Below are 24,482 nucleotides of genomic sequence, written 5' to 3' on the forward strand. Positions count from 1 at the left end.
TATGTAAGTTATTCCTTTAACTTTATTTTATATTTATATTTTATTTTCCTAACATTTTCATCTCCTAATGACCTATGTAGGAAAACTATCATGAGCGCTTGAGGGCCCTTCAAGTAAATAGTTCTCAAGACTCTAGCACTGATGTCCATCAACTTGATCCCACAACAAAGTTTCAAATTTGGAAGGAAGTTGTTGGAGGAAATACTACAGGTCGAGTGTATGGTACAATAAACTTGGATGCTAACTTCCGCCAAAGAGTCTCTTCCCTCACTCAACCCTCTGCTTCTGGCACTTCACAATCTGATCATGTGATTGAAAATCAAATGCTTCGTGTTGAACTTAGTATGTGGGTCAAAAGTATGCACACTTGGATGATGAAATTAAGGTTATAAAGGAAAAGCTTATCTCAATGAAACGTGACAAAAATGCTTCCACTAGCACAACTCAATTTGACCACGAGTATGATCCAGAGCAGGATGACCAGTCTGTCTTTTAAAGTGCATCCCAAACTGTAAGTTTAATTATTTCACATATTTATTATATACTAAGTATTTTAATTATTTACATTTATTTATTCATAATGTTTGTATTTTTTTTTACAGGTTTTCACGTATCATATCACTATAGGATCCATTTTATATTTTCATTCACATATTCTTTAATGTAATTGAATTATCTAACATTTTAAGTTTTTGTAGTACAATCTTAATTGTAAGTATTCATATCCACTTTGAATATTTGCATGGATCACATTATCTAAATGACTTTGTTTAACTATTTGAATTATTTTTGTATTGTGAATGTGGTGTGAATGATAACAATTTGTTATGTTGAATTCTAAATTTGATTTGGTTCGTATTTGTTGTCTTACAGGGTAAAATGGTTAGACAAAAAAATAAATGATTTTTTTCTACCATTTATAAGTCGGCCAAGCCCACACAAACTTTTATTTTTTTATATTAATTAATGTATGTGTCGGCTTTTGCGTGGGCCTAACCCATGCAAAGTCAGATGCCATTTTTTTTTTATTTTCCAGTTCGTCGGCCAAACCAACGCACAAACGATTTTATAAATTTGCATCGATTTGGCCCACACATAAATCGCTGCAATTGCATCCCTTTTACGTCGGCTTGGCCAACAAAAGTTACGTTCATTTTTCATCGACTTGACCCATCCAATATGCGTCATATTTGCTGACCAACAAAAATGTTCATTTGCTTCTGTGGTTTTTTCGTGGAATTATTGACCCACATAAATGTGACGCTTATGCGTTGGTTTTTCCCTATTTTCGTGGGTTTTTGACCCATGAAGCATCATGTTTTTCTTGTAGTGACTATATAGTTCTCCGAATATTTTGTATATTGTTTTTTTATTTTAAAATTTAGAATATTTAGGATGGTGATAGTAATAACGGTAAATGAATAAAATTTTTATAATTAGAAATAGTTTTGGTTAAATATATAATTAATTATGTTAAAAGTGACATTCTTGTAAGTTTTCTATTTACCGTTATTATCAAGCAAGATCTAAAAATATGTTTAAATTTTAGAAGAATCTAAAAAATACATTAAGATTTTAAAGAAATAAATATAACACGAATTTTTTTAAAGAAAATATTTAATATTTTATAAGTTTACAGGCACTTTACCCAATAATTAGGTGATGGACACTTGGAATATTGAAGATGCACATAGTTCAAATGCTGGTAACAAAAAAAAATGCATTGTAAAGTAATTATTTTTAAACATTTTAAAGACGTAATATATGTTTAGTTTCTGTGAAATAACGGGTTTTAATTTAGTCTTTATAGTTTTCATTTTTATTTATCTCTAAAAGATTTGAAATAAGGAATTTTAGTCATTAAAAAGTGTGAATTTTTAGTTTCAGTTTCTATGAAAAAAAAATTATTACTCCAAAATTTCAAATCACTATTTTCAATATCCTAATATTTATTTTAAGATAGATAAACTATTTTGTTTTATGAATTTTAAGAGTCGTTTTAGTCATCTATCATAAAATTAGTTTGTGTAGTTAGAGTGATATATATCCTTAATTTTCAATATTTAGTTTGTGGTATTTTTATGTTTGTGTTATTATCTTCAGTGATATTAATGGGGAAAAAACTTTGTTATATATTATGTCATTTAAAGAAGAAGTGATTCATTTAAAATAAAATATTTATAGTTCAGTAAATATTTGTTCTCCTACGAAACACACTCACATTTTTTCGTATAATAGGGAGATGAGTTTCATTAATAAAATATTGGTAACACATTATTAAACTATTTAAAATAGTGCATTAGAGAAAATATACATTAATCGATTAGGATAGTAGAAATATTGTAAAAAAAATAACAATTCAACAAATAATGTAATTATATGTGAATAATGCATATTTAATTTTTTTTCTGTAAAAAGTTATATTTTAATGTTTAATGGATATTCTTGTTGTTGTTATTTATAAGATCTAATTACTTAATTCATCAATATTAAGAAATTTTATTGATCTAATTGACAGTAATAAATGTGTCCTAAATTTATATTGTTTCTCAAAGTTACCCTCACCATTAACATTACCCTCTTTTATTAATGTTTGACAATAAAATATAATAGATACTTTAATTTAAGCAGTGAGAGAGGGAAAAAAGAGGGGAAAAGGTATTAAAAGATGGAAAATTTGAATGAAAAAGAAAGCATGGAAAATACATCAAACACAATCCAAAGCTAACAAAGAAACACAATTGATAAATTATAGTTTTAATACAATTTACTTTTTGTTCATGCATAGATAAAGTTGCAATAAAAATGTTTAATGAGGAATGAAACTCTAGACGTATTAAATCAGAGTGGAAAATACAACTAAACTTATAAATCAGAGAGATAAAGTGTTTCTTTATCCACTATTTTCAATATAAAAGATGTAGTTTAAATGTTTGATGAAATGTTTTGGTTTCTGTTCAGGACAAGGCACATGCGAGGCTATAAAAGACAAACTTTAAATTTTTGACAGTGTAGTTAATGATAAAATTTCAAATTTTCTTTCAATGGAACAAGTTCACTCTCTCATAAATTGTTTCCTTATCCTTGTGAAAATGAAGTATCAAACATTTGAAATTTAAGCGCCATGAAAGTGAGAACCAACTTTATTTAATTCACAAGATGCTTATGAAGCAAGAATTAAACAGGCTTTATTCTTGTTTCTTTTCTTTTTTTTTCTCTTTTTCTCTTTATCTTTTCCACCATTCTTTTGTCACTTTTTTCCTGCCAAATACAAAACAGGTACACCATACAGGGGTCCCTACTCACCTCTTTGTCATGTAGTACTTGACTCTAGTCACAAACTTCGATATAAGGAACTTTCCATAAACACAATTTCTCATTTTCCCCTTAATTACCAGAATATCGATTATTAAGGTAATTTAGTAAAAGAACATTAACTAATCACATAGGGAATGTTACGTGGCAAATATTGAATTGTTCCAGTGTCCTAATCAGTAATGAAGAAGTTGTTTTGTCCGTGATGTTGATGCACCAAATGGTAATAACTATGTTTGTGACATAAATAGTAGAGACCTGAAATTTTATAAAATGAAAGAGTGAATAGAGAAAGTGAAAGCGATGTATCTAATTTTTTGCATTGTTGGTAATCTTTAACTTTTGCATTCACAAATCTTGAATGGTGTGGTCACTTCCTCGTTTAACACCTAGAGACGCAATTCTGAGGACGTTCGTTTTCTTTGCAGTGAAAGTGCCAGGATCTTTCCTTGTAGAGCACAATTGAAAGTTCAAATGTGTGGTACACGTTTTGGGCGGTCGAAAAAACATAGAAACAAGCAACAAATTTAGCCTTGGCTAAACAAATTTGGGAAACATAGAAAACCATGTTTCTCAAGCTTGTAGCGGTGGTGTTTGTGCTGGCAACGACAGTGGCTAGTGAAGATGCCGTCAGTTTCACCTATAACGGGTTCCAGTCATCATCCCATTTGTATCTTGATGGCGGCGCTGAGTTCACCTCCTATGGCATGCTTAAACTCACCAACCACACCAGGCAACAAAAGGGTCATGCTTTCTTCCCTAGTCCAATAGTTTTCAAGAACACCACAAATGGAAGTGTATCTTCTTTCTCCACCACGTTTGTGTTTGCCATAAGTTCTGAGTATCCGAATTTGAGTGGTCATGGAATTGTTTTTGTGATTTCTCCAACAAAAGGGCTTCCAAATTCTCTGCCAAGCCAGTACCTAGGCCTTTTTGATGACACCAACAATGGCAACTCCGGCAACCATGTTTTTGGGGTGGAGCTTGATACTATTCTGAATACTGAATTTGATGATATTAATGACAACCATGTCGGAATTGATGTCAACGGATTGAAGTCGGTTAAATCAGTTGCTGCAGGATATTACAGTGTCGGGGGGTTTAAGAATTTGAGTCTCATCAGTGGCTCCCCAATGCAGTTATGGGTGGAATATGATGGCCCAAAGAAGCAGATTGATGTTACTTTAGCTCCAATTAACATTGGCAAACCAGAAAGCCCCTTGTTATCTTTGAGCAAAGATCTTTCTCCAATTCTTAACAATAGCATGTATGTTGGATTCTCATCCTCAACTGGGTCAATTCAAAGTTATCATTATATTTTGGGTTGGAGCTTTAAGGTGAATGGGCAGGCTCAACAACTTGCCATCTCTGAACTCCCCAAGCTACCTAGACGAGGCAGTAAAGAAGAGTCGAAGGTTCTTATTGTTGGGTTGCCTCTTATATCACTCTGTTTGCTTATCATGGTGGCTCTTGCCGTGGTTCATGTCATCAAAAGGAAGAAGTTTAAGGAGCTCCTTGAAGATTGGGAGCAAGACTATGGTCCTCATAGGTTCAAGTACAAAGATCTTAGCCTGGCAACAAAGGGGTTCAGGGAGAGGGAGCTATTGGGAAGTGGTGGATTTGGTAGGGTCTACAAAGGTGTGATGCCAATTTCAAAAATTGAGGTTGCAGTGAAGAAGGTGTCCCATGAATCAAGACAAGGGATGAGAGAATTTGTGGCAGAAATTGTTAGCATTGGCCGTCTTAGGCACAGGAATTTGGTTCCCCTTCTGGGGTATTGCAGGCGCAAAGGAGAGTTGCTATTGGTCTATGACTACATGCCAAATGGAAGCCTTGACAAGTATCTCTATAACAAACCAAGAGTGACCCTAAATTGGAGCCAGAGATTTAGAATCACCAAAGGGGTTGCTTCAGGTCTGCTTTATCTACATGAGGAATGGGAGCAAGTTGTGGTCCACAGAGACATTAAGGCTAGTAATGTGCTACTTGATTCCGAATTGAATGGTAGATTAGGGGACTTTGGTCTTTCAAGGTTGTATGAGCATGGAACTGACCCTCACACTACTCATGTGGTTGGAACACTTGGGTATCTAGCACCAGAGCACACTAGAACAGGTAAGGCCACTACAAACTCTGATGTGTTTGCTTTTGGTGCATTTATGCTAGAGGTTGTTTGTGGAAGAAGGCCAATAGAGCAAGTGGGGGGGTCTGGGAGTGAAATTCTGGTTGATTGGGTGTATAATTGTTGGAAAAGAGGTGAGATTGTTGAGGTAAGGGATCCAAACTTGGGCACAAATTATAAGGCAGAGGAGGTGGAGTTGGTGTTGAAACTAGCTTTGTTGTGCTCACATTCAGATCCTTTGGCTAGGCCAAGCATGCGCCAAGTTGTGCAGTACTTGGAGAGAGATGTGCCTTTGCCAGACCTGTCTTTGCTTAGCTTATCTCCCACTGGCTTAACATTTGGTCTGCATGAAGACTTTCAGGATTGTCCAATGTCTTATCCTTCATCCATGGATAGGCCAATCTCCCATACTTCTTCAATTGCTGAATCACTTCTCTCTGGGGGGCGTTGATTTTACAAAAAACACACATCAAATGTGCATGCCTCATTCCTCCATTGTATTTCATTTCATTGCATTCTTAATATTTGTTATTTCATTTTGTATTATATTCTAAAGAGAGATGAGTTATCATACATCTATAGTTTGGGTTATGCACTGTTTTTCTTAACATTGCCTTCCACACACGATATCAATAGAAATGTAACACATCAATGTCATCTTGCATTTGGCATGTTAAGTGAGTGTTCTTTAGATCCTATTTTGAATTCAAACCTTAAGTACTTAATTGTTCAACTATCAGTTTGATAAATCACACAAAATAACTCAATACTATTTAAATCAATCAAATTCATACTAAATTTAAGCTTCGATTGAACACAACCTTATGGTGATTTTTCAAGTTTTAAGAGGAGAGATAAAAAAAATGTTACGAATTTATTTGCTTTTATCTTAACAAAAATTACTTTTATTTTTAAAAAAAAATTATTGATATTTTCTAATATAAAAAATCGTTTAGAAGTACTTACGCCCCGAGTTTTTTTTCCATACTTTTATGTACGTTTTATGTACGAGACTATCTCAATTTCTTAATAAATTTTAGTTAATATTAAAGGACATATTTAATTCACATTCCAAAAGACTTTTTTTTAAAGAAACAAGTCGTGTAAATTTCAAAATATTTGTTCAGAATTTAATAATTTTCTAAAGATTTTTAAAAATGTTTTAGAATTAGGATTTTGTAATTTGAATTTTAAATAATTTATAAAATATGAAATTATGATATTTTATAAGAAATTATAAATTGAAAAAAATTTATTGATTTATGTAAGGATCTAGAAATTTACCCTAGAGTAGAAGTGATAAATTTTAAATGACACCTAAATATTTTATTATTAAAATGAAAAGAACATATAAATAGAAAACTTAATTATTCAGGTTTCATTTCAAAAGAATCACCATTTCTCTAGAAGTTCCTTTTTCTTTTCCTCTTCCTTCCCTCTAAGATTCTAACCTCCTCATTCATCAGTTTGACGATCAGAGTCTGCCATTAGACTCTTGGCAGCGAGATCTTGATAGAGTAACTTCAATTTTTACTCTTTTCTTTGAGTCAAATTTTGAACTTGTAGGTTTGTCTCAATCTAAGCTTATGCATGTGCCTCTTTAAGTTATAGCATTAGTCTTTGTTAGATCAGAGTTCTAGTGTTATAGTTCAATTTTTTATTAGGACTTTGTGGTGCAGATTAAGATACTCTTAAAGCTTTTGGTAGGTTTGGAGCTCTTCATGAGCATCTACTCAAGTAAAGGTAAGGGAAGCTAGTTTAAATTTTCAAAAGAACCCTAGGCTAGAAGATCTGGATGTGGAGGTGACGTGGTCACCAGCTCAAAATTTTGTTTACAGGGTTTCTTGTTTTGAGTTGATTGGAAATTGATTGAAATTGAAATGTGAAATGATAGATATAGTAGATGTTGTAGAATGTATTTGAATAGTTTGTAGAATCAAGTTAAATGAAATGTTTGATGAGAATTGGTTGTTGATTTTAAATAATTTTGATTTAGAAATCATATATATGTATAGATTGACATAATAGCTTAATGAATCAATGAGAGTGCTTGTATAATTTTGAGTAGGAAGTGTCAATGTAATGTGTAGATTTTATAAAATTATAAATTGAATGAAATGTTGATTTAGAATCTAACAGGTGTATCTGTTTATGCAAAAAAATTCTGCATATCTCACTCAGGCTAGATAGTTCTAGCTCAAGTTAGAATAAAAATGAAATTTTGGGTGCTCTCATGTTGATTCTATCTCAAGCTAGCAAATTCTAGCTCAAGCTAAACTCTTAAAAAAACTTTTTTTTTTGCTTTAAAAAGGTTGGTTTATTTATTTTTGTATAGTTTTACTTATAAATTATGTAAACTTTTATTTCATGTATATTTAATTTAAAATCTCTTTAATTAGACATTTATATGATTAGTAAATGAATTATTGTTATTTTGAAAATTCTAAACATTGGTATGACTTGATTGTTTGATGTTGGATATTGTGAGATTTAGAATATGAATTTTAATCAAGACATAGTATTTTCAAGAAAGAAAATACCGTGTTAAGATTGTTAGGATGTGCATTAACTAGGGATTTGTCTAGAAAGAGATATTCTGACTCTCTTGAGATAATGGAATCATATAGATAAAGTTATTCAGGTGGTGAGAGTTGAAGGAGGTTCATATGAATGAGTAAGTTGTTTGAAAGATAACTAAATTAACCTGTTATATGAATTAACCCTGTCATACTAGGAGAGATGATATTGAGATTTATTTATGCGCATAGGTGTGTGGATTTCACATTGAGATAGTATGATAGGTGCAGATCTTTGAGTCTGAGTCAATGCACGAGTCTTCCGGAAGTAGAGTCAAGTATCTATGTGTTGTGAGTCAGTAGAAGTATGACGTATGAAAGATGAATTTTAATAGACACTTGATGGTTTGCGAAATTGTATGAGACTTATTGAATTATGTTTATTAATTTGAAATTGAAATGATATAGAATTTTTTTATAGTTAGCTTACCCTGTTATTTGTTTGTGTTTGTTTCTTTATCTGTGATGATCATGTGATGATCATGGGAACATATGAGATTGCAGGTAATAGAGCTCTTCAGTGAGTAGCTGGAGGATGTAATAACTTTAATTTGAATGCTTTGTTTGTTTCAAAACTTTTGATGTATATATTAAAATCCCTATGAAAAGGAATATTTTTTAGATACAATTATGAGATAGTTGTATATATTCATATGTTAAGTAGATAATGTTTGTTTTACTTTTATTTTATTATATATGGGTAAAATTATGGATGTTACAATCTACACGAACTCAAAGAATTTCATGAATTTTAAAAAATTATAAATATTTTATATAAATTTGAAGCTAAATGCATATTTAAAGTTTTGTTTTGCAGTATCCATCTATTCACTACAAGAAAATGTGTTGATAGTAACTAATTTAAAAACAAAAAATAATAGTTTCTATAGAAACTAATTTAGATACTATTTTATAAACTAAAAATTATTGGTTACTAAAAAGGTATCTATTATTAATAAAAATTATAATATAATTAGATACTATAATTTTGATAGCTAATAATAAAAAAAATAAAAAATTTAAAGACCATTTTTATAGTCTCTGGTTAAGATGTAATTAGAAACCAACTTTTTAAGTCACCTTAGAAACTAATTTTTAGTTTATAAAAATAATAAAATTAGAAACTAATTTTTTAGTTTCTAATAATCATATAATTAGTTACTTAAATTTTTAGTCACTATTATTTAAATTTAGACACCAATTTTAAATTTAGATACTAATTTTGAAGTAATTTATTTTATTTATTTCTTTGTCTGACTCATTTTTTCCTTACTTTGTTTTTTCTTTCTTAAACCCTAAATTCCTTTCCCTCCTCGTACCGCACCACCGCACTGCACCCCCGCACTGCACATCGCACCTCATCTTCCTCTCTATCTACCGCTACCACTCTGGTGGCGCCATCACAGTTTCCGCAGACTCTGGCTGGGCTCCGGGCACGGTTGGAGGAGGAATCACCGTCGTTGTTGGACTTCATCTCGCTGAGGTCAGAGATCGCGTATTTGATAGAGGTCGAGACGAAGAAGAAACTGCTTCCGAAGTCAAAATGGATGAAGGAGGTCGTTCCCGACAGCGAGAAGTAAGTGCATATCAAGAAGAAGCTCCGCGAATTGAAGTTTCACATTGTTTGCGAGGAGGCTCGATGCCCTAAATTGGACGAGTGCTAGTCCGGCGGTGAGACCGACACTACTACAACAACTATCATGATTCTCGGTGACACTTGTACTCAAGGTTGTATGTTATAATCCAATTGTTTCACCTTCTTTTTTGTCTTTAATTATATGTTTATTTGGTGATTGGAATATTATAATTATATTGTAAAAATAATTGTTATATTTTCGTAGAACTTGACTGGAGTTAAAGGTCGATAAGATCTATGAGGCTGCTGAGAAGATTGTGGTAAGATATCATAGCATATGAAATTTAAGTTTTCCAATATACTATTTTAGCTTTTCATAATTTGACATTTCCTGCAATGCAGAGTTTTGGATATATTAGTGGAAGTGACTTATATTTTAAAGTACATAATCTTGTTCTTGGTGAGTCATTATAATTACACAAAATCTTATTCTTGGTGAGTCACTTTTAAGATGATTTAACAGCTATTGTTTGTTTGAGCATGTAAAACTTTTTTATAGCTAAATCTGGAACAACAAAAAGCTAACATTTTAATGCAAAATAGTCTTCAGTATTTGAACTTTAAAAAAAAAAACTAAATGTTTGTGTTGATCAAAATTCTTTGACAACCTGAAGGCCTCTTCTTAGAATAAGGTGACAGGGGGGATCCACATTGTTGATTTTGGCAATTAGTGTGATGTTCTGGTTGCAGGATAGCATACACATGGTTATTACTACCTTCAAAGCAGTCTCTTGCGTTTCTTTTGGCGGATAATGGGTTTGATGTTTGGGTTGTTAACACACGTGGAACCAAATATAGCAGACAGCATACAACTTTACCACCTAATAGCTTGGTTAGTTTTGTTTACTAAAATGTTAATGCATTTCTATGGTCAACAATTTTGTTTGGTTCTATTGATTATATCAAATTTATTCTTTAAGATTATTGATTGGAACTGGTCATGCGATGAACTAGTTGCATATGATCTTCCAGTCACATTCAAGTGTGTGCATGATCTAACTGGACAAAAACTACACTATGTTGGTCACGCACAAGTGAATTTCACATTCTACGCTTCCCATTCTTGTTTTTGACTTCTTCAATGTGATGCTCACTGCAGAGTGCTGAATTCCTTTGTAGGGAACTTTGATTGCATTGGCTGCTTTTTCCCAAGACCAATTATTTAACATATTGAGATCAACTTCCTTGCTTAGCCCCATTGCTTATCAGATGACTTCACCCCTAGCTAAAAATGCAGCTGAAAACATCATTTCTGAGGTATTAGTTATAAAAATGCTTTGATTGTTTGCCAAAAGAAAAAATTCCTTTTAAAATTCAAAAGATTAACACTGAAAATCTGTGTTTTCCTCTTTACAGACGCCATACCATTTTGGAATCTTTGAATTTAATATGAGAGGGTAAGTAAATCATTATCTATATCATTCATTGCCATTCATTTCTTTGCTTTGTGGCTAGTAATAAGAAGGCTCCAATGTTGCTTCCTCATAGTTCAAACTTTAATGTTGTAAGAAAGTACTAACATTTCTCAAGAAAAAGATATAACAATATAGTTTTACAATAACTTTCTTGTCCTTATAATATTACTGACATAATATAACAAAAATTAAAGATGATAATATTGATAAAGTACATAAAAGCAAAATCATGAGAGAGATGCACAGAAAAAATAATAGGAATAGAAGAATTGAAGAAGTAAATAGAAAAATGTCAAATTAGAAGAAGTGAATAAAAGAATAATGATAAGGCTACGGGGCTCCTAAGTTAGGAGTGTTTACAGTGCAATCCAATCTATGTTTATAATTAACTAACTAAATTATTTTTTTTTCTTGTCCCATTACCCTATGTTTATCGAATGGAATAAACAAATAAAAAGAATAAAGTGTAGCCTCTTTCTTTGTTTTTTATCTTTTTTATTCCTTGAATGTACTACTTACAGTTAAAATTTCTTAAAAAGTTTGAAATCATGAATGAATACCATTAAACAAGATGTGTGACTCAAAATTTTGTGATTTACAACATTTTTCTACCAGTAACGAAAAATGTGTTCAGAATTGTTTTAGAAAATGTGTTGCTTACCTTTTACGTAGAAATAATATTATCTGGAAATGGGAGATACTTTATTATCTTCAACTCAACTCTAGTATTGCTTTTAGGCTTCTGGTAAGTGAGTATTAAATTTTAATCTTTAGTTTGTCTTCCACTTGATTTGGTTTTGAAATGTTAACATTAATGGTTTAATGCTATTGTGTATTGGAGTATGTTGAAGATCCTTGGTTTTAGTTTTATTCTTAAGTACACTCTTTAGCACTATTATGTGGGCTACTTTTTATATGAACAATCTTTAAAATTTCAATCTTGCTAATAAATTTTATTTTACATTTTTTTACAGGTAGATGATTATTGTTATAGGTAGCATCAAAAGCTCTCAGGAGTGGCTCTTCTTGGAATAAAGTTCACACAAAAAATTATAGATAAAACTTTTTACTTAATTGTTGACTTTGTAGGGTTTGATTGACCAATAATTGTTGTTTTCTTTTACTTATTGTCTTTTCTAAAATTATATAAAAGAAGAAAAGTATAAAGTTTTTCAATTGCTGTTTTTTTTTCTCCACCTGATAGTAATTTGTGATATTGTTTTGTCCATGATATCTTGTGACACATCTAAGCTATTTTGATTTCCATTTAAATGACCTATTAATTGAAGAATATTAATTCTTTTCAATAACTCACTTATTATTATATTTGTCTATTTCTAATAAGCAGTAGTTAGTGGCATTAAGCATAAGGCTATAAATAAATATAAAATATAAAAGACTTGATTTGATGAATTTTATAAATTTATTTTAAAATTAGTGAACTTAAATATATAAATAAATATAAAATATTAAAGAGTAAGTAGGTAAATAAAATAATATTTTATAATAAATTAAATTATTTAGAGACCAATATAGTGACCATTTTTTTGGTATTTATATATTTGGTTACTAAATGAGTTTCTATATATTTTGGTCACTAAATTGGTTTCAATGAAATTGGTTGTTAATTTGGTTTCTATATAATTGGTCACTAAATTAGTTTCTATATATTTGGTCACTAAATTGGTTTTTATTTAAAGGTAACTAAATTGGTTTCTAAATTAGAATCTAAATTGGTATCTAAAATTAGCGACCATGATTTTAGCCACTTAAGACTATTAGTTTTTAAATTAGTTTCTAATTAAGTTAGTGACTAATTTTATCATTTTAGAAATCAAAAATTTAGTTTCTAAAAACAGTTTTTCTTGTAGTAAATTATATATATCCAATGTTATTTATTTTATAATACTAAAAGTGTAACTCACATAAATAAGAAGAAAGTTAAATTGTATTTTTAAAGATTTTTAAAATATTTTCACAAAAGTGATAGGATATCTTTTGTATATTGAATAAGAGAAGAATCAAACTGAGAGTATGATATGTCTCAAATGATGAGAAAAAAACAAGACTGTACGTTAGCTTAAAATTTTGTTTATATAAACTGAAAACACAATCCCAAATTAAGGTAAAATAATAAAAAAAATGTTGATGAAGATAGAAGAATAACATAAAAAGATGTTTTTCTCTAATAATTATGGAAAGACCCATATTCATGTTAACTATCTTTTCAAACTTTTTTTATATGTATCAGGTCGCACATAACTAGTTATAAAGTAGAACAAGGCTAATTCTTAAAGTAATGATTGTAATTCTATAAGTAAATTACATTTTGTATTTTGAGAAGACATCTAAGAAAATGACGAATACAATTAAGATTGAGAAATTCATAGGGAAGAACAACTTTAATATGTCGAGAATAAGATGAGGATTTTTTTGAAAGAACCATCAAGACACCACTTTTTTGGAAAGACATCATACTTGGAAAAATCAATTTTGGAAGATCAAGAAAAGAAAGCTCACTCATTGATTCTTTTGTTGCTTGCACGTGAGGTTCTTTATGATGTCTTAGAAGAGCAAACTATTGGTTGGTTATGATTGAAGTTGGAGAATCTATTCATGACATAGAGTCTTTGTTACTAAGTTGCTAAAGAAACAATAGTTTGGTGTTCATATGAGGAAGTGGATGTTTCTCAAAGATCATTTTGATGAAATGAATGAGATTCTAATAAAGTTGAGTGAATATGAACATGGAGATGAAGGAATATATCTTGATATCATTTTGTTGACAAGTCACCTCATTGCTAAAGAATTTTGTAAATTCTTGAGTGCTGGAAGAAAGTGCATCATGTTGAAGGAGATGAGGCCTACCTCTATGCTACAAAGCTTAAACACAAAACATATAGGAAAGATGACAAAGTTGGAGCCTCTCAACTAAGTGTGTTCGCTACTTCCAATGGTAAGAAGAAGTTTAGGAAGATGGATAAAGTCGATCCCGTAGACATTTGCAACTACCACAAAAGCACTGAGTTATAAGAAAAAGTGAGACAAAAATTCTTTTGTTGCTACTATTAAGGATGATTCATCATCCATGGCTAAATTGGTGTTGGTTGTAGCAAAGCAACTAGGTTATTCTAAGTAGTGGGCTTTGGACCTTGGTTGCTCTTTTCATATGTATATGAGCTAAGATTGATTCATGATATATGGTAATTATGTTCTAATGGGAAATTATGCACATTGCAAGATCATTAGCATTGGGTTCATCTAGATCTGGATGCCTGTTAGAATAATAAAGACATTTTCCAATGCTTGTCATGTTCTTGGACTAAAGAAGAGCCTGATTTCAATGGGTGTATTGGATGTTAGAGGTTTTTTCATTTAGTGTTGAAGGTGGAGTGATGTGTATAACAAGGAAGAAGTTTGTGGTAATGTAGGGGAATAAGAAAGGTAACATATACAACCAATAGGGTTTAGGGTCCACTATGGCAAGTTTAACTTGGTATGTCCAAGAAGTCTTCGTGGTATCTTCGGCTAGCCCATATGAGTGTGTGGAAGATGGAAACGTTGTGCAGGAAGGGATTACTTGATAACCATAAGATGAATGCTCTAAAGTTTTGTGAGCATTATATCTATGCCAAGTAACAAAGACATTTGTTTTTTAAGATAATGCACACACTGAAAGCCTCATTAACTACATTTATTTAGACTATTATAGTCCTTTGAGAGTTCTTGTAGGCTATGCAGTAAGAGTTAAAGGATTAACAATCTGGCCACCATTAAAACAAAAGGTAATTCTAATAAGGGATGTGATGTTTGATGAAACATCCTTGCTAAATCTTAAATCTAAAGAGAGATCATTGATATGTGTCATATTTAAGTAATATTTCATATTAAAAGACAAGCACTTATGGATATTTATTGATAAAATAACTATAATTTAATCCCTAATTTATGAATTTAAACTTTTTTACATATTTTGTGATTATAATATGAATAAGAACGATGTATTCCCAAATTTGTGTTAATTTCAGGATTCTAGGGAAAAATGGAGATGAAAGGGCTAAAGGATAATAAACAAGATGAAAAGGAAAAGTTGTAACTCTCAAAACTCGCCCAAGCCAGATCACTCAAGAGGAACTCGCCCAAGCAAGTCCAATCTCGCCCAAGTGAGATCACTTTAGAGAAGTTGGGCCTTTTCTCATCCAACTCACCCAAGCCAGTTGTAGCTCGCCTAAGCAAGAAGTCACTTAGCCCAAGCCCAACTAGGTTAAATATGAGGCGTGATGCATAACCCAGGACATCATTGGGAGAATAGTGTTAGAATATATGGCCTTAAACAAGAAGGGGGGTGAATTGTTTATGAAAGATTTTCACAATCAAATAAAAAACTGTTTAAGTTGATTATCAGAAAATCAACCGGTTGTTTATATCAGCAGAGTTAAAAACAACTTAAAAGCATAAATTAAATGAGTTCATAGTAAGAGAAAAGCACACAAGTAATTTATATTGGTTCACTCTTATCTCAAGAACTACATCCAATCCCTAGAAACCACTGAGTATTTACTATGCAATCAAAATCCATAATACAAACACACCACTAAAGAAGTGACCTTGAACACCTCAAGTCACACACTTTCTTTGGCACACAAACACCACAGAAATCAAAACACCCTCTGATTTTGCACTTACACACTAGTATTCAGAAATACAAGAGATACAAAAAGGATTACATCTGATGTAGATCAAATCAAAAGATTACATCAATCCTATTCCATTTCTTTGAGAAAACCCAAAAGCGTGAATGCAAATCTTGAAAACTCAAATCTGTTTTTACACTTTCACAAATGTCTCAAAATTGTTATCAAACTTTAAGAAAGTATAACATCCTCTTTTAAATACTCCAAAAAAAATTTAAAACATTTAAAGCAAGAGCCTATTCAGTTAGAAAACATTTAAAGTTGATTTGCAAACATAATAGAAATTATGTTATGGATTTTCAACAAACAATCGGTTGAATTCTCGAAACAACCAATTGAATTGGTTTGACAGCAAAGTCAACCCTGTCAAACAACTTCAAACCCTTTCAAACCCTTTTCAAAAACCTATTCCATTTCTTTGAGAAAACCCAAAAGCGTGAATGCAAATCTTGAAAACTCAAATATGTTTTTACACTTTCACAAATGTCTCAAAACTGTTATCAAACTTTAAGAGAGTATAACATCCTCTTTTAAATACTCCAAAATTTTGTTAAAACATTTAAAGCAAAAGCCTATTCAGTTAGAAAACATTTAAAGTTGATTTGCAAACATAACAGAAATTATGTTATGGATTTTCAACAAACAATCGGTTGAATTCTTGAAACAACCGATTGAATTGGTTTGACAGCAAAGTCAACCAAGTCAAACAACTTCAAACCCTTTTCAAAAACCTCTAAGTGTCAAACAACCGATTGAAAAGATAAAACAACTAGTTGTTTTTCCACTTCTTTATAAAACAATCTTTTTCAAAAAGGTTTTTTCCAAACTGTTTTAGATTCAAACAAAGAGTGGATTACACATTAATCTACCCAGATCCCACCCACACAAGCAGCAACTCCAGCCTTCCATCAAACACCATGGATTTGGAGACATCAAAGCTTCAAGATCATCCTTGATCAACAAAGGAGACAAAAAACCCTAGACGAGGTAGTCGTCAAGGAGAAACATCTTGGATCTTCTTTTCTTGCTTTCCATGCTTGTAATGACCAACATGAGTGGCTAATTCTACCCTTTGGGATTGAGAGTAATTTATTCAAACTCTTATGGATTGAGATGATATTTAAACATAATATTTAGTTCTTGATTGATTATTGGTATTGTTATTTTATTCTTATCGCTTGTTTTATCATGATTTTGATCCTTAGATTTAACTAAAAAATACTTTTAAGCATCTAACCTAAATGCTAATGCTTAACATATTTGAATGCTAGGAATAGATTTGAAATGTTAATTTTTATCAACATTTGTTCATAACGATAAGGAGTTTTTATAAATATGTGAGAAATCGATATTTAGGAGACTATCTTAATAATTTCATATGTGGGGAATCGATATAAATGAATTTTATATGGGCATCAATATCAAGCAAAGATAGAATATTATTATGCTTTTCAAAATACAAAAGAGTGAGAATGATGAACCTCACTCCTAATTTTCCTAATTGAATCAAACAACTCATTACTTTGCTTTATCTACATTCTTGTAATCTCATACACAACAAACTTCCAACAAACTTTTATATATTGTTTTCTATTTAGTGAATATTATACTTGAGAATTCAATTGTTCCTTGTGGGTTTGATATTCGTCCTTAGGGACAAATTTATTACTTTTGACACGGTACACTTCCCGCAAAACAGTCACAGTAGCATAACCTTTTACACTTATTCATGATTAATGTGCATAGCATACATAGCATATAACCAGGTTAGAGTTGAAAGACTCTTTATGTCAGGAATTTGATGAAGAAAATAATTTTACCTCATGTCTCAAGAGATTTTTTATATTTGATTTTGAAGGGATCCTTTTGGTATATGAACAATTGCAGACATAGAGTAAACATATGAATATTTATTTTTTAAGTACAAAGTTTGTTTAATCTATGTGTAGTGTTTGATATGTAGTTGATATGAGTTGATTTTATAATTACACATATTTTTATAGATTTCATTTAAATTAGGAATTGAATTAACAATTATGGTGATGACTTAGTGAGTATTGTCACTGGACACAAGCTTAACCAAATGATTAAGTAAATGTAAAGGTTTTCTTCAAAGAGCAAAAGAAAAAGACTCACACAAGGAATAATTGGAAATGGGATTAAGCATTCAAAAATAGACTAGAATTGACAAAATTGGAAAACATGGAATAAGATAAGAGAAATGGAAGACTTAGATAGTTGTAGACATCCATGGAGGTAGAGGAATGGAGGAATTACACCACTTGGAGGAGGAGAGGTCCAAGATAAGTGATGAAGAGAATCGCCACTTGAAACATCTTTTCCAAGATAAGACTTAGAGAAAAATAGCCACTCAGAGATTCACTCAAGCAAAGTTTCTTTATTCAAAATATGTTGTGATTTACAATAGGGGGTGATTACCTGTTTATAGTGATAGGTGTCATGTGATTAAGGCATAGAGGGAAATTTGAAATTCAAAATAAGCTAGCTTAACTCTTAAAAATGTGCCATTAATTGTGGATCTAGAAAGGTTCATGCTTCTCACATTTAAGCATGTGCTTAATGAGGAAAGTGTGACTAGAGGATGTACATGGGAAACCTTCTAGATGTTAGGATTTCTCTATTGGCCAAGAACAAGCCCAATTTTTATGTTTTTTACAACCTCCTTTTTAAAAAGACTAAAATAAAGAATAGTTGGTATCCTAGCCCATGCTCTGGTGTTTTATTCTTGATGATCTTCTGAGGGATATTGGAGCCTTGTGTCCTAGCCTGAGATGCTTGACTTAGCCTTGAATAGTCTTTTTTGCTCTTGGTCATCTTCTTATAAAGTTGGGATAGATTAGATGGTGATGCTCCTTTACGTTTTCATATGTTCTTATGTCAAACTTTGATAAAAGACTACAATGTTGTATAGTTTATTAGACAAAATATTTGGGTATTACATTATCTATTATTTTTATAAAATCCGATGAAGTATGACAATGTTTTATACTTAACTGAATTTTAAGCATTAATTAAAATTCTTGATGTGTTGGACTTTTGTCTTAACAAATTATTTTTGGCAATTTTAATTTCCAAATTTTAACTATTTGTAATTTTGGTCTCTGAAATTTTTTAATGTAATTTTAATTCTTTAATTTTTAATTACCCGTAACTTCATTCAATTTTCAGCTCAAGTATCATTTTCTTTTAGTTACTTTGGACATTATGAAATTGCGAAAAAGCACATACTATATACTATGTGACTTTTTTAAAAGGATTGAAAAGGATAAAAGAGGTAAGTAGCTAATAAAAAATATAATGTAATAGTGATTTAATATAATTTTTAAATTAAAAATTGAAAAAAGTTATAAGTAATTAAAGATTAAGGGATCAAAATTGCGAAAAATGAATTTGATGACCAAAATTATAGGTAATTAAAAATTAAAGGACTAAAATAATGGGGGAGAAATTAGAAGAAAAAAAAACTAATTAAACCTTAAATTTAATGTTATGCATATACGTCAGTCCAACAGTAATATATTATCTGCTAAAAATATAATTTTAGTCCCTAAAAAATCTACCAATTTTGCATTTAGTTTTTAATAAATTGTTTCTTAACTTTGATCCTAAAAAATATTTATTTGTATTTCATTGTGAACTATTTTGAGTGATTTGTTAAATATTTTAATTTTTTTATTTCTAAATTTTTTATCATAACCATCGATATTTTTTATTTTACTTTATGAAGATATATCATGCCAATCTATGTAATGGAATAAAAATATCAAATATAAAATTAAAAAAATTAGAGACCAAAGTAAAGAAAAATTTATTAAAGAGAACATGTAAAATTTGTAAATTTGTTAGGGATAAAAAAATATTTAAGTCCATATTTTTTTTACAGTAAAAGATCCAATATATTAGTTTTTCTGACAAGAATTTCCCTAGTTTTATTGGTTAAAGAATAATCCCGCTCACAATAGTATAATTATATATTTATTTCATTAATAATAATAATAATAATAAGATATTTCTATTTAAATTCTTATAAATATTAAAACTAAAACAAATTCTGAAAATATGTTTTTATATAATTTTAGTATTCAAAGTTAACTAAATATTTATTGTGACTTTAATATTTGAACTTAATATTTCCTATCATATTTATACTTGAATTTATTATTCATATTCTCAAAGTCTATTTTTAATAAAATTAACACTAAAATGAAAATAAGGAGTTAACTTCTGAAAATAAAATAAAATAAGTAATTAGGTTCAATATTTTTTATCTGTAAAAAGTGAAAACACAATAAAAAGCTTACAATAAAATACGTATCGTATTTAAATCATCTAGACCCATAAACATGAATACCGAAGGTAATAATAAGTCATTATAAGTCGATAAACCTTATAATATATATATATATATGAGAGAGAATTTTCTTATGAAACTTTGTTTAATTCTTTCCTAGATTTATACTTTGATTATAATTTGAAGATACAAAGTCAAATAATTTTTGTTAAGGAAGAACTGATTTTTAAAAAAAACTTAATTATTTCTTTACTTCTTATATTAAGATTTAATAATCGATTCAATTTCAAGATTTGTAATATTATTTTAATTTTATTTAAAATGATTTAATGTGAATTTTATGTTATATTATTATCATTAAAATAAATTTATCACTATGGTACATTTATATTGTTATCACATTGAATTGTTAAAACAAAGTTAAAATTAAATTAAATTTAAAAAAAAAATAGAGGAGATTGAACTTTTTAAAATCTAAAAAATTAAATTAATTTTTAATATAAAAACTAAAAAAATTAATTAAAACTATACAAATAAAGTTATACCATCATCATTGATTATAATAAAAATAAATATGACCATGTAGCACAGATATGGATACAGACACTGACACGACACGGATACGGACACGAAAATACGTATAATCTCTAAAATATAGGATACGGGGACACGAATCTATATATTATATAATTTTGAATGGTATAAATTAAAAATAAATATTTATGTGCAAAATATGTTTTATATTCTTTTGGGAGCAGGAAGATATTTTTCATGACTGGTTCAAAAGAATTTGTTCCTTATTTTTGTAATCATAATAAAAATTTATACAATAAATTTTAGTTTTTAAAAAAATTATTTTATTTATACTTTTAAAAATTATGTTAAAATCTTCAAAAATTCAACCAATACTTTTTGAATTAAACACTTCACCTATACATATCCGGATCCATTTAAAATAAATGTACGAGCCTTATAGATATAACCATTATAACTTACCCACGACACTTGGAGTTACACGTAGACACTTTCTCCCTCCCACTTGTTCCAATCTCAACCACACAAAAACAAGAGCAAATAAGAAAGGGAAAAAAAAAGTAGATAAGCCACAGAATCAAGCACTGGTTGTGATTGTGAACCATAGCCATGGCCACTTCATCAACAACTTTGCTGTCACCACTCATACCTGCAACCACCCCATCAATCAACTCTCCAAGCAAGCAATTTCTTTTGCTTCAAAATCGTTCTTTGAATCGATCCAAGAGGGTTTCCCTGGTTGTACACGCAGTCAAGCCCCCTGCTGGTGTAAAACTTCTTCTTTTGCTTCTTATGTCATTCTCATTTCTTTTTGCACTTTTGGTTTGTTCTTTTTTTTTTTTTTCTCACTTTGCTGATGTTGTTGGTGATTATGAAGCAATTGGGCATGTTTGTTTGCTTCTTTCAGGTGGAATTTCCGAAAGTTCAGCCGCAATTTCAGCCTCCTTTTCTTGGGTTCACTAGGACTGCAGAAATATGGAACTCTAGAGCTTGCATGATTGGAATCATTGGAGTTTTCGTTGTAGAGTTGGTGAGTACTGATTTTAGGTGTTCATTTTAAACTGCTATGCATTTCACTTTCTAGTATACCATAGGCCTTTTATGATTTTGAATTGATAAAAATGTGGTGGTAGAATGAAATGGGAATGGGTTTATTGTGAAATTTGATTTACCATTCTTTCTTTCAGCATGAGCATTGGTTCTGAGTTTGGTTATTGATTGTGTGATCTTGCAGATAATAAACAAGGGAATACTTCAGGTGATTGGGGTTGATGTTGGCAAAGGCCTTAACATTCCTCTCTGAACATTGCTAGTAAATGCTGTCATATATAAATCAACTTTAACTTTTTTTTAATGGTTTCATGAACAATTTTTCAAATTTCCATGTCATTTGAAAATCTTTGTAATCTTGTATTTTGGTACACAATCTTCCCTAATCCAAAATCAGTGTTGAGGTGAATTTCTGATGTTCTTGGTATACTTGATGTTCTTGGTATACTTGAGCAATGCCATTGATAGTGAATGCTGTGATTCTTGGTTTGGTAAATGGAACTCGAGACTGCACATGGCAAGCTATGAACTAAGTTATGATAAATATTTTGAGATATTGTGTTTGTGATCAATATTTTGTTTAATCATGATTTTATTCTAAGGTAAATCTATTTTTTAGTTTAGTCTTTTAAATTTAAAAAATAATCAAATTTTGTAAAATTATTTTGATGATATTTCAATCAAAGTTAGGCTAAGATACTCTTATTGAGGTCGATCTGATGACATTTTTATGGAAGCTGATCTAATGATATTTTGATTGCATTTGCATTATAGTGATCTATATTAGATCATAAGATTGAGACCTGGATTTTATAATATCTTTCTATTAAAGTATCTTGACATACTATAAAAAATAAGATTCAGGGTTATAAAGATTAATAGTTATTTTTCTGTCTTGAAATTTAAATCTACCAATAACTAAATAAAATATTAATAAAATGATGTGGATAATAGAACCTACCAAAATTAAATTAAGACTTCATAATATAACTCTTACAATGAAAATGTTCTTAAACAGGTAGCCCAAGTTCGATACCTTTTGTTGTGAATTAAACAACTATCCCTTCATCAATTACTTCGTCTTTGTTGAGAGTTCATATTTAACTACTTTTCTTTGTCCTTAATTTCATTTAGGACATTTTTCACTTATGTTTGCACATGTGAATGTGCTTGTATATCCATTAAATTCTCCATAATTACTAAACTTTAATCCAACTTCTTTTTAACTTGTTTATAAATTAAAATTAACTTATAAATAAGTTAATTTATCATATCAAGTTTAATAGTAATATCGAACATAAATTTTTTTTTTAAAAGAAATTACTTATCATATATTTTTTATAAATAAGTTCGTGTATAGTTAATTTAGGTTATGAAAATATAATTTTTTTCAATTTCTTTCTTATTTTTCTCTCCTAAAATTCTTTATAAAAAATTATCTAAATATATCCATAATGAAATATAATTATTTGATAAAAAGTCACAAGTTCATGTATGAGTAGATAATATTCCTTTTATATTTTAATTCTGTATAGACTTATACAAAGATAAGTAGATAATATTATTTTTTTTTAGATTTAACTATTTGATGATGAGAGGATAACAATATTATTTTTAGGCAAATAAAGTTGTGTTCACCAATCAATTCTTCTTTGAACATCAATTTTTTTTTTTTAAATTAGAAGCTAGAATTATTTTTAAGCTTTTTCGTGTTACCTATGTCAGTTGTACTACTTACAAGTCTATTAATTAAGTTGTCTCACGTGTTAGACAATCTTTAATGTTGATCAATGATTGATATTAAGTTTCTTTCATTTTTTATATTGATATGATATTCATCGCATAATGTAAAACATATATTTGTTATGATAAAAAATATTTATGAATTAAAAGAAAATTTTAAAAATATTTTAAAGATTAAAATAAATACAAATAAATATTTTATTTAAGTACTTAAACAAACAAAAATTAATTTACTAGATACACAAGTTAAAAGGAAATTTTATTGAAAACTAAAAATAAAATTCAGAGATGACTAACCTAAAACTTATTTAAACTATGATTTTTCACTACACTAAAAAGTAGTTTTTAAGCGTTGTCCTTCAACTAAAGGTAACTTTTTCACTACAACCATTTTTTTTTCGAACTTCTCCTTAAAATTTAAAATGTAGATAACTATTCTTATTTATTTTTTGAAGATAATTTTATATTTTTTTTATTGAAAATGATTATAACTATAAATTTTACGAAACTACATTGCAATTTTTCACCACATAAGTATAACCTTATACCATCTTAATTTTTCGATGTGATCTACCATATTTCCATACATCCATTAAATCAATAGTAAGAATACCAATTTTTAATGTTCTTATATGCAAATAAAATTATTATTATTAATTAAAATTTGTAATTTTATTTTTTTTTATGTAAAATATTCACTTCAATCAGTTGTGTTTGTTTTCGTAAGAGGAAAAAACATTTGTATCAGCTATTTGAATATAGTGATGTGCAAGGAAAGAGATCTGAATAGTAAAAACTATGTCCCTCTCACATGTAGAGAATATTGCAAAAAGACATAATGAAAGATCAGATTATATTACAAAATTAAAATATTAAATATATTTATAATAAAAATATAAATATTATCAATATTTATAATAAAATAAAAAGTATTATATATATTAATAAAAATAAAATCAAATAATTATATTATAAAAAGTATATACATAATTAATTATGTATAATATAGTATATAAGTTTGATTATATATAATCGTATATAAATTTTATACAATAATATAATATAATTATAGAATATAAAAATAA

The 24,482-nt window shown here is 29.4% G+C and overlaps 3 protein-coding genes across 8 annotated transcripts; all 3 read left to right on the plus strand.

Moving 5' to 3' along the window:
* Positions 1-3,596: 3,596 nt before the first annotated feature.
* LOC137825963 (L-type lectin-domain containing receptor kinase IV.1) lies at positions 3,597-6,028 on the plus strand. The gene has a single exon (XM_068631783.2). The coding sequence runs from the start codon at positions 3,882-3,884 to the stop codon at positions 5,886-5,888; it is 2,007 nt and encodes a 668-aa protein (XP_068487884.1). The 5' UTR covers positions 3,597-3,881; the 3' UTR covers positions 5,889-6,028.
* A 3,274-nt stretch (positions 6,029-9,302) lies between these two features.
* Positions 9,303-12,240, plus strand: LOC137826877 (triacylglycerol lipase 2). Of its 6 annotated transcripts, none has more exons than XR_016515044.1 (7): positions 9,303-9,741; positions 9,855-9,909; positions 9,992-10,084; positions 10,340-10,481; positions 10,769-10,906; positions 11,006-11,046; positions 12,039-12,240. XR_016515044.1 is itself a non-coding variant. In XM_068633032.2 (6 exons), exons 2-6 carry the CDS (start codon positions 9,887-9,889, stop codon positions 12,040-12,042), a joined length of 348 nt encoding a protein of 115 aa, XP_068489133.2. In that variant the 5' UTR covers positions 9,303-9,741; positions 9,855-9,886; the 3' UTR covers positions 12,043-12,240. The 6 variants fall into 6 exon arrangements, 1 of the variants encoding a protein (XP_068489133.2); XR_016515045.1 differs by having other exon boundaries at positions 9,992-10,049; XR_016515046.1 differs by lacking the exon at positions 9,992-10,084 and having other exon boundaries at positions 10,321-10,481.
* Positions 12,241-21,092: 8,852 nt separating this feature from the next.
* OHP (one helix protein) lies at positions 21,093-22,063 on the plus strand. The gene is made up of 3 exons (XM_068628489.1): positions 21,093-21,372; positions 21,512-21,634; positions 21,839-22,063. The coding sequence occupies exons 1-3, from the start codon at positions 21,214-21,216 to the stop codon at positions 21,905-21,907; spliced, it is 351 nt and encodes a 116-aa protein (XP_068484590.1). The 5' UTR covers positions 21,093-21,213; the 3' UTR covers positions 21,908-22,063.
* Positions 22,064-24,482: the final 2,419 nt, after the last annotated feature.

Source organism: Phaseolus vulgaris, chromosome 8, assembly GCF_051622355.1.
Source record: "Phaseolus vulgaris cultivar YP4 chromosome 8, ASM5162235v1, whole genome shotgun sequence".
Taxonomy (NCBI): Eukaryota; Viridiplantae; Streptophyta; class Magnoliopsida; order Fabales; family Fabaceae; genus Phaseolus; species Phaseolus vulgaris.

Bases quoted from the DNA above. Each gene is read 5' to 3' on its own strand.
- LOC137825963 (XM_068631783.2), top strand. From the start codon at position 3,882: ATGTTTCTCAAGCTTGTAGCGGTGGTGTTTGTGCTGGCAACGACAGTG.
- LOC137826877 (XM_068633032.2), top strand. From the start codon at position 9,887: ATGAGGCTGCTGAGAAGATTGTG. The intron at 10,482-10,768 runs GTTAGTTTTGTT...ATTCCTTTGTAG, and splicing joins CTTTACCACCTAATAGCTTG to GGAACTTTGATTGCATTGGC. The intron at 10,907-11,005 runs GTATTAGTTATA...TCCTCTTTACAG, and splicing joins CTGAAAACATCATTTCTGAG to ACGCCATACCATTTTGGAAT.
- OHP (XM_068628489.1), top strand. From the start codon at position 21,214: ATGGCCACTTCATCAACAACTTTGCTGTCACCACTCATACCTGCAACC. The intron at 21,373-21,511 runs GTAAAACTTCTT...TGCTTCTTTCAG, and splicing joins CAGTCAAGCCCCCTGCTGGT to GTGGAATTTCCGAAAGTTCA. The intron at 21,635-21,838 runs GTGAGTACTGAT...GTGATCTTGCAG, and splicing joins GAGTTTTCGTTGTAGAGTTG to ATAATAAACAAGGGAATACT.